This window comes from Lagopus leucura, unplaced genomic scaffold (genome assembly GCF_019238085.1).
Source record: "Lagopus leucura isolate 7727_CA_CO unplaced genomic scaffold, USGS_WTPT01 Super-Scaffold_100004, whole genome shotgun sequence".
NCBI lineage: Eukaryota > Metazoa > Chordata > Aves > Galliformes > Phasianidae > Lagopus > Lagopus leucura.
The window spans coordinates 40,304,301-40,327,268 of NW_024962264.1; the positions used below are offsets into that span (position 1 = coordinate 40,304,301).

General features: G+C 38.6%; 1 protein-coding gene across 1 annotated transcript in view; it reads left to right on the plus strand.

Moving 5' to 3' along the window:
* BANK1 (B cell scaffold protein with ankyrin repeats 1) overlaps positions 1-18,829 on the plus strand; it is a 109,765-nt gene extending 90,936 nt beyond the window's left edge. Inside the window, exons 9-14 of the mRNA XM_042870958.1 lie at positions 2,219-2,494; positions 9,528-9,596; positions 11,299-11,474; positions 13,032-13,095; positions 17,574-17,623; positions 18,606-18,829. Of these exons, the coding sequence (XP_042726892.1) occupies positions 2,219-2,494; positions 9,528-9,596; positions 11,299-11,474; positions 13,032-13,095; positions 17,574-17,584 (596 nt within the window). The 3' untranslated portion in view covers positions 17,585-17,623; positions 18,606-18,829. The remainder of the gene's footprint in view (positions 1-2,218; positions 2,495-9,527; positions 9,597-11,298; positions 11,475-13,031; positions 13,096-17,573; positions 17,624-18,605) is intronic.
* Positions 18,830-22,968: the final 4,139 nt, after the last annotated feature.

The following is a 22,968-nucleotide window of genomic DNA, read 5'->3' on the forward strand; positions in this document are numbered from 1 at the left end:
AAAGGAGAAGGAGAAATTGTGACTTTTAATGAAATGCCTTGATTCTCTTTCCTTTTTTTTTTTTTTTAATATTTCAGCCTGAAAATAAAAATCTAACATGTTCAGCTGTGGGTTGATTCAAGTATGAGAAGCAGAAAATACTATTTGCATCTATTTCAGAAGGAGTGATTATCTTTTTTTTCTCTCATTGGGAAAAAATAAGCATGCAAAAGAATTCAAGCTTAAATAGTCTTTTAAAAATCATGTAGGAAAAAAACCTTGTCACAGACTCCACGTGTAAGTGTGTGCACAAACTCTGTTTTTAAATGTGGCTTAATCTAATAGAATCCTGAATTACCATAATGAAGGACTTTGATGTTCACGTAAGTACCCAGAGATAGCTTTTTAGCTTTATAGCCTGCTTGAGGTTGGTTTTTCTCCTGTTTTCTGCCATGAAGAAAAAAGCTGATTTTATGCAGGAAGTTGCAGATTTCAAAACAAAGCGAAACAATAACATTGCAACTGCAGATGCATTCTGCTTGCTGTGCAATACTCAACTGTAGCTATATATGTGCACAAATGAGGGGGCAAGTTTGACACACAGGATTTTTTTAGAGCAAGCTTGATATAAATGCCTATCTTGGGATAGCTCTCATGTGGCTACACCATTAAGTAGTGATGCATTGCTCTCTGCCAGATGCCAGTTTCTGTCTGTATATCTGTATATGGATACTGGCAGAGAAAGCTTCTCTGCTGTGTAGTGTCCTATGCTGAGTCGTGTGCTGCTGATAAGGCCAGTGCAGCTAGAAACACATCTGTGTGACTCGTTCAGTTAAGACATGCTGTGAAGACATGCTGTGAATTTTCCTGAAATGTTAGGCTTGGTTTCATTTCATTTTGGGATGTGACGATGGGGCCATCAGGATCCTGCTAAACTGGGATAATACTTACTTTTAAAGAAGAGCTCCAATGAGTCACTGCTGTGTATTTTTAGTCAGCTACTGCTGTGGAAGACCTAAAAGTTAAGTTTTTTCTTTTGAAGACTTTTTTTTGGCAGTGGCATGAGAGTGCCCACTGTGAGGGTTAAAGGAGAAAATCCTGCAGAGAAAGAAATAGAACTTTCATAATGGCGTGCAAACAAAATATTTTTCATATTAAATATGGTATAATTTTTTTTTAATTTATCAGAACCAAAATACAATATGTATTAATAGTACAAGCTGTTTTTAAGGGATACATCTCATTTGTAAATGTGTCACACTTGTAGGCACTGTTAAGCTTCTCTGAAACCATAAACAGATAGAAGCCCAAGGATTTAAAATTATGGTAGTGAGCATAGCCTAGTTTAGCAGATACGTGTGTGTACAGTTTACTACAACAGTAGGAAAATATGGCTCACTGCACTAAGTTTGGTGTTTGCACAGAAAGAGTAGGTCAGCACAAGGAAAGGTGAAAACAACCATGGAATTGGCAGTTTCTATAACAGCTTCCTAACTCTTAACAGTCTGTGGGAGTTTTAAATACAAATAAATCCAAACAAACCCAGGTATGAGAAAACCTATCAATTCCTTTTAAAGCTGTAAAATGCCAAAGCTAAAGGGCAGCAAGTTCTGTTTAGATATACTCTTAAATGTAGGGAGAGACCCAGGGAGATCACTTGGGTGTGGAGTGTTGAACAGTCTTAGCATAAATTATAAGAGATCACACATTGCATTTATCCTTCAGAGAGCTTTTTAATTTTTCTTTTAACCTTTTCCTATAGTACCTCTCCAGAAAATCCTCAAAAATAAATGGGACAGTGAAAATGTTGGAAAGACAAAACCCAGTGTTTTTCAGAAATGTTTCCATTCTTAAGGTACTGTTGCAGCAGCAAACAGTGATTTCCCCAAATGCCAAAGATCCACAGGGACTCCTTTCTTAGCTTTATTAGTAAGTAAGGTATTCCTATGACTCTTGTGGGAGCGACTGGGGCATGCGGCATTGCTCTTAAGTAAGATTTATTTTGGAGCTAATGAATTAGCATCTAATTTCGATATTCTGATGTGAAATCATGAGAAGGCCCTGGAGCTGATATTATTCCTTTCAGATATCCTTTCTACTGACTTAGACGATGAAGCTGGTGAAAATTGGAATACCTTAGTTTAAAAGTGAAATTAGGACTATAAGTTACATTAGGAAAATCTTAAGTCTTAATATCCTTTCTTTATTATCAATGTAACATAATTTTTCACTTTTTCAGAGAGGAATTTTGTGGAGGAGAGAAGTGAAACAGAACATGGACTGAACACAGCATGCTACAGAGAAGACCAAGATACCAGTGAGGAAGATGATGAAGAGGACCACCCATATACTTTTGTAGAATATGATGAATATCTGTATGATTTGATACTGGATGAGGAAGATGAGGAGAGAAGGAAAGAACGCAAATCATTTATCATGAACAGGCCGCCCGTTCCTGCCCCTCGTCCCGAGCATTCAGGAGTCAGAAATGAGAACACTCCGTACATAGTACAAGGTTTGTGCTTGCTTCTGTGTATTTGCTGATAGAATGTGGACATCTGCTCTGTTTTATGAATACTATATTTTTTAAAAGACTAAGATCTTTGTTCAGCTATTTCCAAACCAGCAAATCAGTTGCTTCAGTCTACCTATTCGCACCTTTCAAATGAGCTGAGAACATGTCTGACTAATGATACTTTCCAATTTGCATCCAAGATAACATCACTTTTTTGGTTTAATTTTACAAAAAAATATGACAAAATGATGGAAGATTAAGAATCACTGGGCTAGATGTGAGTGTGTCTGTTTTAACAGTATAATACAGAATGTACTATTTGAGTAGCTTTTCCTTTCAGTTTCTTTATCAAATTGTTTTGCCTTGATTCTGAGAGTTGTTAACTGCATTCTGTTTTCCTGATGTGAATAGTAGAGAGAAATGCCAATGTGAGGACTCCTTTGAAATTCCCTTCTTGCAGTGCTAGAAATTACTATGTGAGGAAGGATTGTGCCCTTTTGCCATCTCTGAGAAAAATGGTGGAACTTCTTGGAAACACAATGCTATCTTTTAGCCCAATTCAGATTGAAGCCAAATTTCAAAGTAACAGAAGTTCATGTGAACTTTCAGGGATCTCAGTATAAGCCCCAAGATACATGAATCTTCTCTCTAAAGGAATCTTCCAGTTGTGTAAGAACATGCATAAGAATAAATGATAGCAAAAAACGGGTTTGAGAAGGAAACCAGAAGCTTCCTTACTCTATCCTGTGCATTAAGGCAGGACTACTACTACCCAAAATCTTCCTATCACAGACAGAAGCACCTCCTTTGTCATTCCTGTTTCAGTCAAAGATCTGTTTTATTCTTCCTAGCTAGCTTCAGGCTGTATAACTTCAGGAGAGGGCTGGAATGTGTGGGCATGTCTTCATCATTTAGTAGTTCTTTCTACAGCAGGTTTGGGAGGCAGAAGGATGAATCATTACAGCACCTTGCAAGAATGCAAGATGTGTACAGGGAGTTTGTTAAATTACAAAAATCTTGAAATACCTGCCTTTACTGGGATGGTTAGAGCAGTGTTTCAGATCCTGGTCTTCCATCATAAGCATTCCAGTGACTTGGAAACCCTTCCTGTGAAGGTGCCTTATTTGGAAGGTTGCTTTTACTGTCTTCTATTGCACTGAAGGGTTTCTGCTTTGTCTACCCAAACTGTTCACTAAGGAGGAGACTTTCAGCACAACTGCTTTGATGGGCCTATGGTGCATATATACCATATATGTGAACCTGGCTTTTATAAGCAAGTAGTGGGAGACAAATTATTGTTCTATTGTTCTGTGAAATCAGCTTCTGTTTCAAGTTCATTTATCTGCACCATAAATGAGAAAATTAAAAGCACTTCACTTGGCCACTTAGGCCTCTGCTTCCCTTGGCAGTCACACTGCTTCCAGCTTGGGGGTTTCTCACTCTTCTATTTTGTGCAGGCATTTCTGAGACAGTGAAATGTTAGGCAGAAGTGACAGAAATTCAGCTGGAAGATTTCTCTTGCTATTTGTTTGTCCTTTCCAGCAACTGTTAAAGTTATTCATCCAGTCTAGCAGTATCCCTGTCTCTAGTTTAATATATTAAAAATGCTATAATCAGAACTGAAAAGACTGTTTCAGCAGTAAGAACCAGAACATTTTATTCAAATCCATCCCTAAAATCTGCATGTGTTTGCATCCGTTGCTTTATAATTTAATCTAACTGATGTAAAATAAAGCTGCTGTGGCTAGTACGTTTTTCATCTCTCAAACAAACAGATGATGGTTTCAGGTTTTGTTTCCACATATTATGTTAAAAAGAGCGTTACCGAAGATGCAAAGTCAAATAATGAAAAAGTTATAAGTTAAGGTCATTTAGTAGTTTTACTTCTTTCTCCCTGCCACAAACATTAGGATACAATCCTTAAATATGTAATATTTATATGCATGCTGCTGTTTGTCCCGGGCGTTTTGTTTCATCAGGTGTTTAAAGTGGACAAGCATAAGATGCAAAACTCTTCCATTCTCATTTTTGATTAAAATGCGATTCCTGCCTGCCCTAGCTGCAGCGTCATTCCATATCCACTGAGCTTTTGGACACCCAGTACGAAGCAACTAGAATGCCATGGATAAACACTGTCCTGCAGCACTTTACTCATTCAGAGCAGAGATCCCATTGTTTTCAGTGGCTGCTGTGAGTGGTCAGAACTTCACATTCATTAGTATATCTAATCCTGAGTCAGCAGCCTGATATCAGAGACTTGTGAGCCTGTGCCAGTTTCAGTGACTTATATGAGTTTTGCTGGGGCCTTGGTGGAGAGAGAAGTTCCACAGAGCAGCTTTTAGTTACCCAGGCATCCTCCCCCAGTCTGTATTCCATGCCCATTCACTAAATATCTTTTAAATTCTAAAACAGATAATATTTCTGTAAGAAACAGGTCTTCACTACACAGTTTTGGTTGATCTTCATAACTGCCTTCTGATATTCAGTAAGATGCAGGTTCTCTGGGAAAAACAGGGATAGAGAATGGTTCACAGAAGGGCTCTACTAAGGCTGTACAGTCACCTGTAGTTTGATCCTCACGTGCTCTGAGAGTTTGCAGAACAAACAGGCTTTGAGCTCTGACTGAACTCTGGACTGTTGTGCTAATAGTCTGCAGAGCTGCAAGGGAAGGATTTCTTTCTGTCTTTGTTGCATCCACAGAGGGGATGGAGAACTATGAGGTTGTTTATTGACAAAAAAAGTAGTGTAAGCATTGCATAACAAAAATGAATTGTGTTTTGGGGCTTCTGTTTTAATTTAGTTTTTCTGTCAGTCAGAACAAAGCAAGTGGCTGAATTCCCATGACAGCTTTCAGAACACGCTGAAGTCCATGAAGTTATGAAAGAGCATCTTCTGCTTTAAGCAAAAGCGGCACTGTTTCTATGAGAATAGCAACAAAGAGAGCTAGCAAATAGCCCTCTTTATAATTAGAAGTAGCTTTCAAATACATGGTGTCACAAGCTTGCACTAGGCAAAAACCATGCTCTGCGTAGATTACCACTTGGTGCTGTTGATTAATGGAGAGCAGAGCTTCGCAAGCCTTTTCTAATAGTCACTTTCAAAGTAGGATCTACACTTTAAAACCTAGGCAGTATATACAAGTAGGCTAACTGAGCTACTGGAATTTTACTTTTCATTTGGGAAAATGGGAGTTTATCAGCCTTGACTCACTGATGATGCTGTGCAAGGCAGAGGCTGACAACAGCCCATGCAGTTGTGGTGAGAGGCTGATGCTGGAACTGTAACTCAGACCACGTGCATTGGCCTGCAAGTACTGGGGCAATGTGACAGTGTGGTGTTCCCATGAGTGCCCTTGACATTGCTTAGTCTTTATCCTGATGAAATGACTGTTGTGTACTGTCATAAGTGTCCTAAGAGTGTCTGACAGTGTGTTTAGAACACATCAGTTTCTGTACCAGGGCAGATGTAGTCACAGGTTTTCCCACACTGGCACAGCTACGCTTTCGCCTTCTGATGGTCTGAGGTCATTCAGACACCACTGCCACTGTGATGGGGCAACTTCTGGTCTTGAGCCACCTCAGCCTCCTTGCACAGCACACTCCTTCTACACAGTGCCTGGATGAGGCTAGGCCAGACTGACAGGGCTGCTGCGCTTCTGTTCAGTGCTCAGCTGCATTCCTTGGAAAAATAAAAAAGGCCGTACTGCTTACAGTACCTCATTTCCTTAGCTGATTTGATGTTATGAATCACCAGAATTTTTGTCTTAATCTTGAAAACGAAATATTTTGTATAGCTTTAGGAACGGCCCTTAATCATCTCTGAGCACTGCATCTCCAGGGCTCACCCTGAGCAATGCTCTGTGTGTAAGCAAACAAAACTGGCTAACGGAAAATGAGATCTAAAAAGGTGTGAACAAACAACTGCATAGTTCTCATCTCCTGAATAAAAAGCATCATCCTACTTTATTCTTTCCTTGCTATTCCCTGTGTATTTGTCATCCCTCACTGTGCTACATTTAATTTACAATCTAATCCACACCAACAAAAGAATTTGTGAGCTTTATTTGCCTTGGTATATGCACGCTCAGTTGAACTGTTCAAATATTGTGGCAGGGAGGATGGAGTAGGCAACGATAGGAGTCTCCCACTGCAGCTCATTCCAGCTAGCCTGCTAACTGACTCCAGTTTGCAGCCAAGTTGAGATGTGTTAATAAGTGCAACCCTAGTGTATTAATTAATTTGCCTTGCGTTTCTATAAAGATTTGGTTTCCCCTGGATTTTAATTTTGAATGTCTCCTAAACAAAACAGGGCAGTAGATAATTTTGTTTGGAACACCAGCTCAACTAAGCTGATGAATAACTGCATCATTAATTTCCCTAAGCAAACTGAATTCAAATTAATGGTGGTTAGTGGTTGTTTTGCTGTCTCTTCTTTGCGTTTGCTCTGCCAAAAGTGTTGAGTAAGTAGCATCAGGGTGATGGTATGATTAGCTTGCACATTCTGGAGGATCAGTTAATCAGTCAAGCTTTACTTGAATCAGCAGTATAAGGTGCAAAACTGCTGTGTGTTTTTTCAGAATTAATGTGGCTTTGTAGTGTAGACAGGTAAAGTAAAATCTAGATGACAAACCATACCCGTGCCTCTTACCAATACGAGCTGTCTGCTTTCATAATGTAACTTCTTCCACATTTTGATTATTATATCACTTCTTATTGGCCCATCATCAAGCAATTTGTGAAATGTCATTGTGCAACTATAATTCCTTACCATCCCAGCTTTGTCTTAGAATCTCAGCTCATTCTGAAAATCAAATTTATGTTCTCTTTGTCAAACTATGGATATAGTAAAAAACTTGCATCCTCTCTTTCTAGGCACTTTCTACTCATCACAGTTCTTGTTAAGTTCTCTATCATTCTGTAGCAAGCAGAGTATTTTATGAAGCAAGAGACTTAGATTTTAAATATTTCAGTTTTCTACTTAGGGCATACAAAGAACTTCATCTGTGCTGTGTAGCAACCAAAGGGAGGGATATTTAGTTCATAGTATTTGACCTGTTCAGGTACTTCAGCCAGGCACAATGTGATTATGAATTGAAAAGGACTGTCTTTATGATCTTACAGATATTGTTGAAGATTCATGTTATATAGAGGCACTGCTGTTTTTCAGTTGGATTATCTATGGCAGAGAGGATCTGAAAATATTTTTCAGTTGAACAACCGTAGCATTCTGACACCTAAAAAAATGCTATATTGATAATATTGTTTTACCATAGGAATATTCACTGTATTTTGCACAAGAACAGAACGAATCTCTGTACAAAGTAACCTGTTTATTTCATTCTGCTGAGTTTCAGCAGTAATTAAAGTGTGAGAATGAAAGAGTGAATCACTTGAGTCTTCCCTAACCCTGTGGCAGTCATGCAGCAGTGTGTGTTCATCTTTCCAGGCATTCCAGAAGCAGGAATAATTTGTTTTCATTTACTTCACCCACACTGAGTACTTGCTGCCAACTAAAATAATTTCAACAAGATGCAGCAAGTAAAGTGGTTTTAACAGTTTTAGTTGGAAAAACTAGAAGAGTAATTCCATTTCTGATTACTCCAAGACTGCAAAACTCAGCAGAAATTTCATAGCCTATCAATTAAAGTACTTTCCAATCAGGGACATTGTGGAGTGCATCCCTCCTCCTCCTTACACAGTGAAATCCTGGCTGCCTGCATTACCTCAGCGTTGAGGTACTTCCACTTCCTCTCTTCAAAGAAGTCACTATTTTAAGTAACGCCGTGGCCACCTTTAGGAGGATTCTTTGGGAATCACAGAGAGGAGTACTACAAATGTTAAAATATATCAGTATTAGGCTGAGGTTAGATATGCAGCATCGACAGATTGCACTGCCTGGGTAGTTCTTTTACCCTATCCATTTAACCTGTCCGATAACATTTTCAGGAACACCAAGTCCCCAGCTGTTTTCATTCATCATCTCCTCCTGTACTGGCATACTCAGGAGTACTGCTGTGTAGGAAACACCCTCTCAGGAGCTGTTTCTTCTTCACCTCTCCATATGGCATGTGCAGAGTTTAAAAGTCACCGTGCCCTTCATGCTCCATTTCACAAGTTTCCTAAGAGAAACTGCTGCATCATATGCGGCTGCCTGAGCAGGCAGGCAAGGAGCAAACTGAGGATGCTGGATTTCCCTGGTCTGTGTGAGCAAGGAGCCCAGCCCACAGGGTGCCATGCACAGCATGCTGCTTGTGCACAGCTCTGTTGTACCTGGCCTTGGTTCCAAAGCAAAGATTTGTTTCACTGAAATGGCCACGTGCTGCTTTGTAGCAATGTCAGTAAGATGACTTCTCTGCAAAGTACTGCTTTAGATTATCAAGGGGATTTCGCTAAAATCAGAACTGAGAACTAATGGGAATTAAGAGGGAAATGCATCTCCGACAGTAGTTAAGTTAGAAGCCATCTGGAGTTTACATCTGCTGCCTGCAAAAGTTCACAGTGTTTCAGGGCACACCCAGGCTGGCTGTACTCTAGGCGCCTCACAACAATGAGCAATGGGCAAGAATTAGGGAAAAAGCAGTCAAGATTTGCTGTTCTTGGAGCCTGTATTAGCTAGAGAAAAATATGCCTATATTCTGACTTAAGTATTGTCATTCTTAGCTGGTACTATTGGTTTTCCTGCCTTAGCTTTCCCCCAAAGTAAGATACAGGCTATAGCTATAGTTGGTACCATGTGAAGAACTCTGAAACTGAGGTGTGTTAGTGTTTTTTCTAAACAAATAATGTCAATATAATAACTCTTATTTTATTCAAAGCTCTTTTCACGATATCTATAGTATCAGTAATCCTACCATTCTGTGCAACAGAGCAATTTTTCAAGTAATTAGTATTAGACTGACAAGTGGGTTGAGAAATACTTTTAGCCTTGAATAAGATGTATTTCAGCCTACTTCCGTGAGCCTCTGTCCTTCTTCCAGAATTCATGTCTTTTATTATCATTTTTGACTAACTTCCTTATGTTCTTAACTTTGCAGTGTTTCAGCAAAAAGCCACTCAAATGCCCAGCGACTATGACAAGATGTACTGCGATGCCAGGAAGCACGGTACAGAATTCAATTTAGCTCTTTAACTTCTTTGGTGTTTTTCAGCAGAACTAGTGGAGAACTGCTGTGACTTGATTTTGACTGACTTAGCATCTATTTTCCTGCATGTGATTTATATCCTTAATGCTATCGCAGCATGAAGAGATCAGATTAAAGAAAGAAAAATAAAAGTTACAGTCCTTTGGGAAAGATTTGTAGAGCCAGAGTTACTTTATGCCTTTCTGTTTGCTTTCTCCATTGTGATTAAAACCAAGTAAAGGAAAGACTGGAGGGCTCAGCTGCGCTCACTTAATTCCAGCCGTGGAAAGGCAGCAGTGAGTGGAGCCTAAGTTCTCTCCTGGGTGCCCCAAGATCCGTGTAAAATGAATTACTGGTGGCATTCCAGTTGTTATTTGAGTTGTAGCACATCAAAATGTTGCTACCAAATTCCTTTAACGGTACCCTAAAGTAACTAACAATGTTACATACAAAATGAATGAATGCTGAGTGAATATTTTTCTTATCTGTTCTTCTAACAAATAGATCAGGATTAAAGCATATAGAGCAGCATGCGACAGCCTGTTTTGTTCTGTGACAGGGAGACTAGAGTCCCCAGTGCTACTGGCATGAACACTAAACCACTGAGGAAAAGAACACTGTACCTTCTACATCTTACTGTGTGTGTGGTCTGATCTCTGAATGTTCATTTCAGATGCAAGTCATTAGGGTTATTATTCTGTCAAAACAGAAACAGCAGAGATGAGAAATAAAAAATAGAGATTCCTGCCAAACTAGCATGGCAAGTGATCAAAAGGTGAGAAAACAGTAGCTGTTTTCTTCACTTTCTGACCATGGTCCTTCCTCACCTAAAGATATAAGTGCATATCACAATAGAAAAACTGACCTAATTAATAATAATGGTTTAAATTCTTAATGTGACTGTATTCTCTGTGCAGTTTGAAACAGGTGCTTCATGGTCCCTTAGCAACATCCTCATACAGAGATAGACTCCAGCCACCTCAGTATCAATATCCTGGATATAGCCATGCTGCTACACCTCCTTGGACCAAGTCGTGAATTTGATAGCATACATCTCCCTGACATTTCCCTTCTGTTGTGCACCTGCACTGTAATCTGTTGGAGGATTAGAGATTCTGACATCTTCTCATCACTCAGTGTATCTGATAATTACAACTGGGGAGAAAAAGAATCATGTAAAATTTCATGATGCTTTCTGACCACATTTCAACCCCAGATTTTGAGAAACGCAATGTTTGAAGTTGGAGAAGGAGTAGGGGGGGAAATATTGTGGAAATGTTGTGTCTTAACATGTCAATAATTTCCTTTAAAATGTCTGTACTATAGCTTTAGCACTAGAAGGAAATTACTGTGTGAGCTGTCACTAATGGTGAGTCTGTGAATACAGGCTATAGTAATGATTGAAATGCTTAAGAAAGATCTTGCTCTGCTGCCGAAGACTAATGGTAGATACTTCACTGATTCATTGTATTTCTCTTATTTGGAAAAAACAAAAAAGAAAGGAAAAAAAAAGGGAATGAGAGAAAGAAAGAGAAATAAAGGAGTGGGGAAAGGGAAAGCCATCCTAAGGATGGTGAGTTTAACTAATGGCAAATGGCAAAATCGCACTACATGCCTTTGAAAAAAGTACTCAGATCATAGAGGCATTAAATGAGGTACTAATGTTTATCTCTACGTTTTGCAGCAGCATGCAGAAAACACACTGACATGGCTGCTGTGAAACACAACATCCCTGCTGAATGTGGAGATCTTATCCATGTCCAGAAACAACTGAAAAAGGGGGCAGTTTATGTGGACAAATCCCTTGACAGATGTAAACAGTGGCAGAATGAAAAACAGAGACTGCAGCCCACTCCACAGGTACGAGTCTGAATATTTATGTTTCTTGATGGAATCTTGGTCAGAAGTTTGGAAAACAAACTCTTGTGCTTTGGCTCCTATATATGAGATCAAAAATTAGAGCTGTGATTTATCTTGTCATGATTTATATGCCCATCAGCTCCCAAGGAACTTGCTGCTTGTAGATACCTGTTTCCACTGGTGCTTATTGGAGATGCTTCCTGAATTTATTGTGGTTGAATTTCGGTGCTGCTGCATTTGGTTAAAATCCCAAGTTAAATATGTTGATCTCCTAAGGTTTTATTTTACATTGTTAAGTGAGGCATAGGTACATGCATCTTTTATGAAACCACCATCTTTCTGTAGCTGAACAAAATAAATGTGCTTTTGAGCACTGTCAGCTAACATAAATATGACTACTTCGAACATACATTGTTAATATATATTGACTGCATCAGGCTTTATGCCTGTCTGAAAGTGTTGATTCTACCTAGAAATTCACAATTCTCAGAAAAGCTCTTCAGCTCCTTTATATTCAGTGAATGGAGTAAAATGAAGTGCACAAAAACAAGATTTATAAAAGCCCACACAGTGAGTCACTGAAAAAATTGCATCAGAGCAAGATGATAGGCTGAGGAGAAAGGCACAGTGAAGAAGTTTGTTAATTACTTCCAACAAGATAGCTGGAAGAAGAGGTCATGCCCTCGTTTTATATGAGGTCATACATTAACAAAAATAGTTTGTTGTTGCCTTTTGAATAAATCTAGTAGAAAGAGGAATACTAAGGCTGCTGCTCTACGGAGTGGGAGAGCTATCAGATATTGCTAACAAGGAGAGATTAAATGCCCTTTTGTTTGTATTTACTGAAAAAAATCAGAGGAGCTTTTGTCATCACAGTGGAACACTTATTAACAAAAGCATGAGGCCTTAGAACAGTTCAGGTGTACAACACCCAGACTACACACCAGCAGCTCAGTATGAGCTGTTCTCAGCAGTGCTGGGGGGTCCCTCCCTGAATGTCACTGCAGCAAAGCGGCCAGATGGGAACAGCAGAGCTGCTCCATCAGCTGGGGAGTTACACAGGGAGGAGGTGGACTCGAATGTGTGCAGAAGATAACAGCATACAGCATAGGTCTTTTTTGTTGTTGTTAATGTGAAGGTGCTTGTATCTGAGGGAGGATTTACTTGACCTGATTTCACTGCTTAAGGAAAAGGGTTGCTTATACCCTTCATCGTATATATGAATTTTGTTTTGTGCCATAGAAGTCTTTCACTGTTAACCTGCAAACATAACGAATTAGCTTCATGCTATCACTGAACTTGAGTGGTCTTCCCTGGGTTTTTGAGGGGGAAAAAAAAAAAAAAAAAAAAAAAAAAAAAAAATCAGTTGTCTAATGTTAAAAATTAAAGCTCAAGACTCTGTAATTTAACTCCAGAATCTTGCTGATGGAAAACAAACACCACAGGACTCAGGGCAGTGTTCAGAATCCTAGAGTACAGCTTTATAGAGTTATTTATTATTTCTAAAGCAAACTTCTATTATTGGTTCTTAATTCATGTGTTTTTTTTTATTTAAAGGATAAAGTGTGCCACCTTAGGGCCACCAGTACAGGGAAGAGACTAGAAAAGGAAAATCTGAATGGTAAGTTACACTTTCTTTTGGCTTTCAAAACACCAAAGACTTGTAATGTTAATAAGTACACTGCTAAGGTTGGATGCAAAGCATTGGCTTCATAATGAGCATAGTCTGCATCTTTTTACATCTAAGTGGGTGGAGCGCAGCCAGGACTTACATGGAGTTGAGATTGCAACCCAAGAATAAGCTCAGTGAGAGTTAATGAGGGAGAAAATTGAGGAGGTCATCGCAGCTCAGCTTTTCTGTTGTCATTATTTCCTACTGCTTTGTCAGATTAGATTAGATGATTCCTTTATGACAATTTACTTGATGACTTGGGTATTTTACTTGTAAATCAGCTACCAGTTTGCACTTGCAAATTCTTGATGAGCTTCCTATTGCCACAGTAGTTCAGAATTGTGATTCAATAATCAAAAGCTATACCATTAGTCATTTAAAATGCTTTTTACCTTTGTGATTCAATGGTCTTTGCAGCTGAATAAATCACCTGTACTTCCTGCAAATTATTTTGTTGTTATGAAAATATTGTTTTGGGTGCTACTGGCTTTAGGTCTATGATTTCTCTAAACTTCAGTATATACAAGTTTTTGGAGAAAAAATGTAGTGGATTCTTTTTACACTGGATTTAGTAGTACAATCTTTGCATTTAAATTAATCACAAAAGATATTTCTTTTTAGTACAAGAGAGGAAAAATAATCCACAGTACTGCTTTGATTTATTCTATTACACAGTGTTATATCTACATAGACTGGATAGCTGAGATGCTGTAAATAAGCGAAATTTTTTACTGGCCCTGTGGCAGAGTTGCAGTTCAGACTATTTCAGCTTGGTAGGGGTGCAGCAGCCTGCAATCGAGTGGGCTGAGTCCTTTCAGCCTTCATATGGTGCTCAGAGCTAAAATCTATTCTCTGTAGACAAGGCAAAGCTCACTGTGACATGAGATCGAATGTTGGAAAGCACATGGCTGTAGGCTTTTCTTTTAAGGCCGCATCAGTCTGGTCGGTGTTGCTGTCCTCTCTCCAGCATTCAGCTAGTTAGTAAAACATGCAGGCAGAAATGTAGTAGCAACACCAGAATTTAAAATTTACTGTAACAATGAGGCTTGTATTACCCAGTAACTCTGCTAATGATCACTATGTCCCCTCCTGCTCTTAACCTCCTTGCCATCTGTTATGCTATTTTGTATTCTGTGATGAATATAAAGCAGAAATACAATGGGAAGAATCATTATGTAGGCCCTGGTTCTGTCCAGCAGTACACTATCAGAGATTTAAATCCTTGAAAGTAAGAATTTTTACCAGATGAAACTCCATCTACAGCTGGAGTGTATTAATGATGAGTAAAGAAAGGTGTCAGAAAAAGTATCATCTAAATCCAGATATGAATTGCCTGAATCAAAGATAATTACATTCTTTTCTCTTTAATAGTTCTAAGGAAAGTGGAACAGAGAACATTCACTTGTGAAACTTTTTGTACCATATGCCACTGAATAAGACAGTGCTATGATGTTAGCAGTTTTCAGCTTTGTTTAACCGACTCTGGTTTTCACACCTGCATATAGACTCTCCAGCTGTACCTTTAAAATCATGGGCTTTTGCTGCCATGTTTGAAATCAGGATTTGGATATCCATTTTTATAGGCTGTTTTTGAAGACTTGATTTGGAATTTAAACAGAGCATATCAAGAACCTGTTAGAAAGGGAATTTGATTTTTAATGAGAAGGAAATATACGCTATAAATAAGTGAGGAACGTGATTTTTAGTTTCTTGATAAGTTTGATCTTATTCCACTGTAATGAAAGTTATTAATGAGAACAGCAGTAAGTTCAATCTTCCATTATAGCATTTGATGATATCTTGAAGTCCATGTCTCAGTTTGCAACAGTTTATTATAGGATCTAATGACATGTACATTTAAAAAAAATGCATTTGAAACAAAAAGGAAGTTCTGTCACACTTCGAGTGCTTTCTCTACAAAAAAAAAAACAAAACTATTTTAAGGACAACAAAATAAGCACTAAGCATGTAGAATGTTCATTTCTGGAGAAGTACAGACACTAATTAATCTCATTACCATATACTACATATACAGTCTTTCCACAGGCATTTAATATCTTTTTTTTTTTTTTTTCAATAAGGGATATAAGTCAGCTATCAGCTCTACGATAATAAAGCTTTAATAAATTTTAATGAAAATACATCCTTGATCTGGGGACCAAAGCTCCATTTTCAAATGTGAGCAGCCAAGAAAATTGGGGGAGGTATTTAGGATTTTCCTTGGCAGTTTTCCTTAAGTGCTGTAGCGCTGAACCAGAAGTAGCCTGTTGCCTATGGGAAAATTCATCCCTAAATTAGGCTTAGATCTGATTTGGAAAGCCAGCAGAGAAGTGAGGCTTCCACAGGCATTCGGCATCCCTGTTTTGTAGCACACACCCATTTTTAAAATCCTATGCAGTGCTTATCTGCACCTTTTAGGCATTTGAACTACCTCTATGAGCATTGCTTAGCTGTTTCTGAAAACACGATTTAAAAATCTGCCTTCTAGTTCAGTTACATTATGGCACCTTACATGCCACATCCCACAGATTTTAGTCATCCAGCATCTAAAAATAAGTCCAAGACTGCAAAAACTACATAAGATTCTTTAAGAATTGCCTATAGTTAGATAAAATCTTCATAGCTGATCTCTGTGGTACCTGTAACTTGGTCTTGTGTTAGGGATACAGAGTTTGCACAGTATTACTGAATCTTACTATTGCATAAGATTACTCATCCAAATATGGAATAACTGATACTCTGTTCCTCATTTATCACAACAAGAACTGAGTAGTAGGTGTTACTGCTGGTAAGAAGCAGGACAGAGGCTGCAGAAGATGAACTCAGACGGACTTCAGAAGACTAATACTACATTATGCAAATATTAACCATGGAAAAAAAAAAGCAGTAACTTACATAATAGTTTTAAATGAAGGTAAGTCTCAGGAAGCACATCAGATGCTTAGTCCTCCGGTGACACCTACGGGGCAAACATGCAATTCATCCAGCTCCTTGTCAAGACTGATACAGAAGGTGGTCTGCTGAGGAAGGCAAAGGGCTTTTTCCACAGAAATTTCACAGGGAGCTGGACTGAAAAATATTTAATAGCTGAGCTGTTAATCAGTAGGTACTTAGACAACTGGTCATTAATAGCATCTCGCTGTCACTGAAAATGGCATTCATATCCAAGAAATAACAACTTCATCATCCATTGCTATGCAGAGACCCACTCCTCTAAGGCACTGCATCCAGCTAGTCATCACTTCAGTAAAAGCAACCTCCAGCAAAATTTCTTCCAGATTGTGATTTCCAGCTTTTTAGACACCTATTACAGTAAAGCAGGCAGTAGAGTTCAATTAAGTTTGCTAACCAGCTGCCAAAGACCAAATCTCTTCCTCAGCTTTATCCAAAAGGCACACACAGAAGAGCACTACTCGACTTTCACAAACTGTCAGCTCATTGATTAAGTTTGCTATCCCCAACACTTGGCTTTGATCCACAGCCCTCATCAGCACCTTGCTTTCAGTCCAAGCTGCTAGCAGTCTGCTTATTCAACAGTTGACTCTACTCCAGCGTCCAGGTGGTGTCTAAGCAGACGTTTCCTGAACCAGCACCTCAGTTGGAGCCTGTTAACCAATAGGAAGACAAATAAAGCCTCTCATTTTGACATGTGGATCACTGAGAACTCAGACTACCTTACCTAATCCTGTTAGCCCAGTTGAAATAACTCAGCACTTTTTCAAGAACCTATAAACACTTGTACATGTGTACACTACACTAGAGGCTGTGGAAGTCATTACAAAGAAAACAAGTTTTGTGGGTTTTTTTTTTTTTTTACCTAAACAGCACACATTGCAATCAGGGCTGCCAGTATTGCAAACATATTTGTTGAAAATGTACAGTGGTAGCTGTTGGATTTGTGAAGCTACAGCTTTAGCCTGGTTTATTTCCAGCTTAAGTATTTTGTAGCTTCACTTAATGCTTACAGCATTAAACATGTAAGTACATACATAAGTAATAATGACAAAGCAAACATAAATAACAAAAATCATTTTCCTGCCCACTTGTCACCAAATCAGGCCTTTGTGAGGCAAGCCCACAGGTAAACTGTTGACTAAAGATTTCAGAGAGACAAGTGACTTATCTGTGTACCCTTCACAAGTGCACTCCTTTAACCACCCAAAGAGGCTATCCTTGCTGTTAGAAGTACAAAAGTATAAAACCCACCTCATGTCACATCATTCTCCCACACAACACTCACCTATTTTTGTGGATGCTCTATTACTCCTCTGCTCCCAGGGACATGTGCTTATATTTGAAGGAAAACACACAAAAGTGATTCATGTACATATTTTGTGAAATATTAACTTTGAAAGACGTTCTGTACTGGCCTAATTTATCTCTGATATATACATGACTAGTCATTAATTGCATCTATTTCTTTTTAGTGTCCAATTAGGACTCCAGCAGTGAAGGAAGAGATGCCTAATTAACAGAGGTAAGAGCATGTATACAAAAAAATACACAAGACATTATTTGTCATGGAAACTAATGCTTGTGGAAGTACTTTTCATCAGAGTTCATTCGCATAACAATAGAACGGAAGAGCATCTCGATCAGAGGTCTGATTTCACACACAAAAAAAGAAAACATAACCATCAGACATCCTGGTTTATATTAGAAATTATTCTGTCGGGCTTTAACCTGTTCTGACAGCAAGGCAAACATGCAAGCAGTTAGTTCTCTAAAAGGCTAAAAGCTATGATAGACTGTAGCCCCACATGCAGAATGTACATGTATGTCAAACATACTCAATATTTAATAAGTTGTATAGGTGGAAAAATGTTGTATAGAGTTGTACAGAAATGCTGATTAATCTGAAGACTAAAGGTCATTTTAGTGCTAGAAAACTTCCCCATGGTGAGATGTTCTCCCTGAACAGCAGGATTTCCTGATGATTCTGTTACCGATTTTGGCTGTCTTACTTTTTGGCATCTAATAAGATCTGGAATAGTTTGTTTTGTTATTATTTTCTACCTATGTCTTTCTATATATAATCACATAGCAGTTTAAAACTGTATGTATACCTTTCAATGAAATTCATCATTAGGCTTGCTGCTAAGAAATAAGAGTAAATAAATGTTTTAGAGTAATCATCATTTTTGCTTGTTTACTGTATAATTTTAATCAGTTCTGTTTTCAGACTCTGTTCTCAGAACAGTTACCAGAAACTGAAGTCAGCTCAGCAGCTGAGGCTGTAGGCAGACTTCAAGAATTATCTTGTATTTATTCTGAGCATGGGAGCATAGTGAAATAATCACCTGGTAAATTTACTTTGATAATCCCTCATCTATTGACAATGATGAATGGATGTTGTTATAAGTTTCAGGCCAAGAGCAAGAATGCCTGCATCTTTTTAGCATGTCTACAAGTCTTGTTCTTGAGATCTTTATAAATTCAAGGTACCTTGATTTTCACAGGCTCTGGATTTCTTTGGTTTGCTGGTCTCCACAAGAACAGTCTGGGCAGAGCAGCTCCAAGAGTTGTTATTTTCTTCTTCAGCTTCATTGCTTTATTTCAGATAAGTTTAGAACTTAGTAGGAATACTGAAAATTTCAAAATAAGTTTCAGTTATGAGCAGTATTTTGCACTGCTTGAGTTATAAAAGGGACAAAGTGTGATTTGTTCACAACAACAAAATGATACAACTTATCCCTGAGGAGAATTGTAATAAAGGTTGTGAATCAAATTAACTAATTATTTGCTTTTCCAACTTTTCCAAGTCTGGAGAATGATATGTTTTATCAATTGTAGCATTGGGGATTTTTGGTAGCACTGAAAATAGATACCCTTCAGTGAGGTCTTTCCTGCCACTCTTTTCCACACACAAAGGAGGGGCTGTCTCTCCCAGTGAGAACTGTATTTCTCTCTTTCATTACTGGAGTACAGTGCCCACTGTAAAACAGGTACCTCCTTTCCTGCTGCTTATCCTCTAACAGTTATTTGTTCAAGTTTCTCCATAATTCTCATAAAACTAAAAATACCAGTCCTCTGACCTAAAAATGAAAGGAATTGTCGATGCCTCTTCAAGAGGCAGCTCAGCTCCAAACGTGGTTTTGCGTTATGGCTGTTCCTTTGACTAGAGCTACACCAAATGGCTAAAAAAAAGTTCTGAAGCTGGACAAAATTGTTACAGTTAACAACTTAGTAACAGCAGAGGTGCTTGTAAGCTGCAGATTGCTGATGTGAGATGAATTGTTCATAGAAGCATGTGGAATTACCCCTGAAATTAGAATAGGTGGTCGCTATCAATTTTAGAAGGTGAATTGCATGTGGGAAAACCTGGAAAATACAGTTTATCTCTCACATTCTGTACATTGTTCTTGTGAATTCTCCAAATTCAGAGGATCTCTGCTTCTACAAATAGGCCTCTGTAGCTTTCTTCTGTCTTCATACTGGTACAGGGATACAATAGTACAACAGCACTGAGGATGCTGCTGATTGAAATGCAAAACATTTACATAGGGGCTCACACACCATAGCTGTAAAGAAGCAAAATAGCCCTGGTACGTTGGGTTTGAGGATTTTTCCTTCCTCCTTTACCTCACTCACAGGAAGATGGCCTTAAGAGAAAAACAACAAGGTTTAAGAGGGAGTGTTCATTTACCTGCATAGACCAGAAAACTTGTGTGTTTATGGTGAAGTTCAGAAGTCTTCTGAGAAACCATGTTTGACGTTTATAGTATCAGTGTCCTCCCTCAAAGTAATGAGAACATTCAGTGTGTGCAGTGCCTGGGAGGACTGGACCATTCCTGAAAGAAATAAATCAGTTAAAAGTTAAAATCTGGGGGAAAAAAAAGTTGTCTGTTAGCAGTCTAATGCCAATTCCTACTGATGCATTTTCTTATGAGAAGTTGTAGGGGAATCTGAGTGTTTAATTATTGCAAACCTTCAACTACTGCACTTCTATTGCTAACATCCTGATTTTCCAAACAAACAACAACGCAGAAGCTCTTGGTTATTTAAGCACTCAGCCCATCAGACCTTTTGATCCAGCAGGTGGACTGCAAGGTTGAGTTTCTCATGCTCATTTCAACCACTACTATGTTCATTATTCAAAAAGAAAAAAAGAAACAAGTCCATTCAGTCATGAACATTATTCATTACTTCTTACAGCGCAGCTCTTCAGCCAGCTGTGCGTCACTTTCCCCAGTCTGGCACGCCGTGTGGCTGCACCTCAAGAGGCTCTGGTGCTGGCACACAGCACAGCAACGCAGCCTCTCTGCACCATCAGCACTGTGGGATCCCTCACCTGGGCCAGCTCTGGAAGAAGTTCTCTATCACTTAAAGCAAATGAGTACGATTTCTTATGAAGTCAGCACTGAATTTCAGTCTGTCTTTGCCAACTTTTTTGTCCACATGACAGCTGAAGAAATATATATATTTATATATATTGCATGCTTTGATTGCTTTCAAACTGCTCAATTTTTCCATTGTTAAGTAGATTTTATACATCAAAGAGGAAGAGAATGAAAAGTTAAAGATTATGATTATATAGAGATTATATGCAAAATTTAGTTTTTACTTTCTATTAGAACATTTTTGTATAAACTTTATGGAAACTTTATTTCCATAGGAATAAAAATTGTGAGTCTTAACACATACAGACAAAAATGAAACTAATTTTCTAAAGTAAAACTGTACAAATTTAAAATGTAAATCAGTACTAATTATGTACTACTGCATTAAAGTAATTAAAATAATTGTATTTAAAGGAAAGTGTTTTGTCTAATAAATTAAGATCAAGCCATACCCAGAATAAACCAAAAAGAATTCTCAAAGTGAAGACGCAAAATAGAGTTCACGAGTAGAATAGTCTGCATTTATGCAGTGAAATACTCCATTATTTAAGTGAGCGTGTGATGATACTGGAGGATGTGAAAAGGTTTGCTGATACACACAAGAGAAGAAAATGAACACACATCCAACTTGGAGAGGGTATAAAAGAATATTTGATCTTTTAACTAGTACCTTACAGAGACTTCTCCAGCCCTTGTTATCTGAGCTTTCTGGAAACAGTATTAAAAAGCAGCCAAATATACTACTGTCCCAGAAAGCCTCACAGAGATCATAATCTTTCCCCTCCTCTCAGTTGCTTGTTATTCACTTGTTATTCACTGACATCTTTAGGAACCCAAGGTTTTCAAAGCAAGCTCCGCATCAGGCATACTATAAAAGACTTAAGAGTTTTGATAGGAAAAACTTTATAATCAGAAACCTTCAAATTATGCACAACTTCTGATCCCTGGCTACACGTTAAAGTGACCAAAATTTGGGAGGTGGGGGGGGATGAGTGGTGGTGGATTTGATGTTCAGACTTACAAGCCCTGAGGGTCGTATTTCCTCCATTTCAATCACTAACTTACTGTGCCAAGAACCATTACAAATAAAAGCAAGCCAAAAAGACATTATTGGGATTTTATAATAATGAGAGAATCTTGCAGAGGAGCATTAGTGTCCACATATGGTTTTAGGCTAATTAAAATTCTATTTTAAATGGACTGATTAAACATTTTCAGGAAATTATCTGTTCTCTGGGGAAACCTCCCATTTCTGTGAGGAGCACTCCCACAAACACTGCAGATGTACTGTTATGAAGTTATAAATATTCAGTGACTGCTGTATCAACACAGCAGCACAGCTTTGTATTCTGTATGAAGACTTCTCTTGAGCTGCTTGAGCCACAGCAAAAGCCTTGAAATGTAGAACGCCTTCCAGATCTGGAATTACAGCCAGTGCCTATGACCTTAGGAACCTGGCCATGTGGACATGGAGTGGGATATATTATAAAGCTAGCTAGTCAGAGCATCCTCCAGCAATAACTTCCAAAGAGGCCAAACATAAATTGAAGAAAAGAATACAAACCATGAAACGTGTTGGTTTACTTCTGATGCTTGTTGTTTGCTTCCATAGCAAAGGAGATGAAGGGACAGTGCTGGGGTCAGTCTCCTTGGTCCTCCAGGCAGGATCTGGGTCCACTCCATACTACCACGTGAGAGGCAACAGCTTCTTTGTCCCAGTAAGAAAGCAGCTGGGAATCATTGAGATTTGGGGTCAGTGGTAAGAAACTAGAAAACTTTATAAAGTTACATCAAGGAAACTTTAGAGGTTTCCTGGCAGACAAACTGGGAACCATCAAAACCCCAAAGCTGTAATTCCCAATCAGGGAAAGCAAACAAAGTGTGCTCTGTCTTTTGTACATAGAAAAATTTGGATATATGATGTGTGGTACAAGATATTCCACAACTTTCCACCCAGGATGATTGAGGATTGCCCATAACAAAGCACCTCATTTTCTGCTTTTGCTGCTTCATAGAAGTTTAGATCTGACTGTACCACGTACAGCAGTGCCAGTGTTACGGGCAGCTTCCTGTTCCAAGTCCAGCAGCTGGAAACACAACCAGGGAATTCCTTGTTCCTATAAATTTAAGCACAGAAGAAGCTATTGTTACTTGGTACTAACAATCAAGTTTTTAGAAATTTAAAGGCCAAATTCAACCCTCAAGAAGCACGCTAAAGCCTCAATACCATAGATGAGATGTAAAGAACAAAAAAGCTCCAGTAATCCTTCAACAGGAAGGGCAGGAGGCACAGGCACCTCGCATTTTTCATCAGTGAAGCATTTGTTTGTAGGGAATTTTCACAAGCGAGCTCCAGCTCCCAAAGACACTGACAAATGGCAGGGAGCCCTCCCAGCCAGCACAAACACTTCTCTTTTTTAATCTCCCCATAATTTCCTAAGGCAACGTCATTTTCAGGCAGCAAGTGCAGGGAGCATCTGAC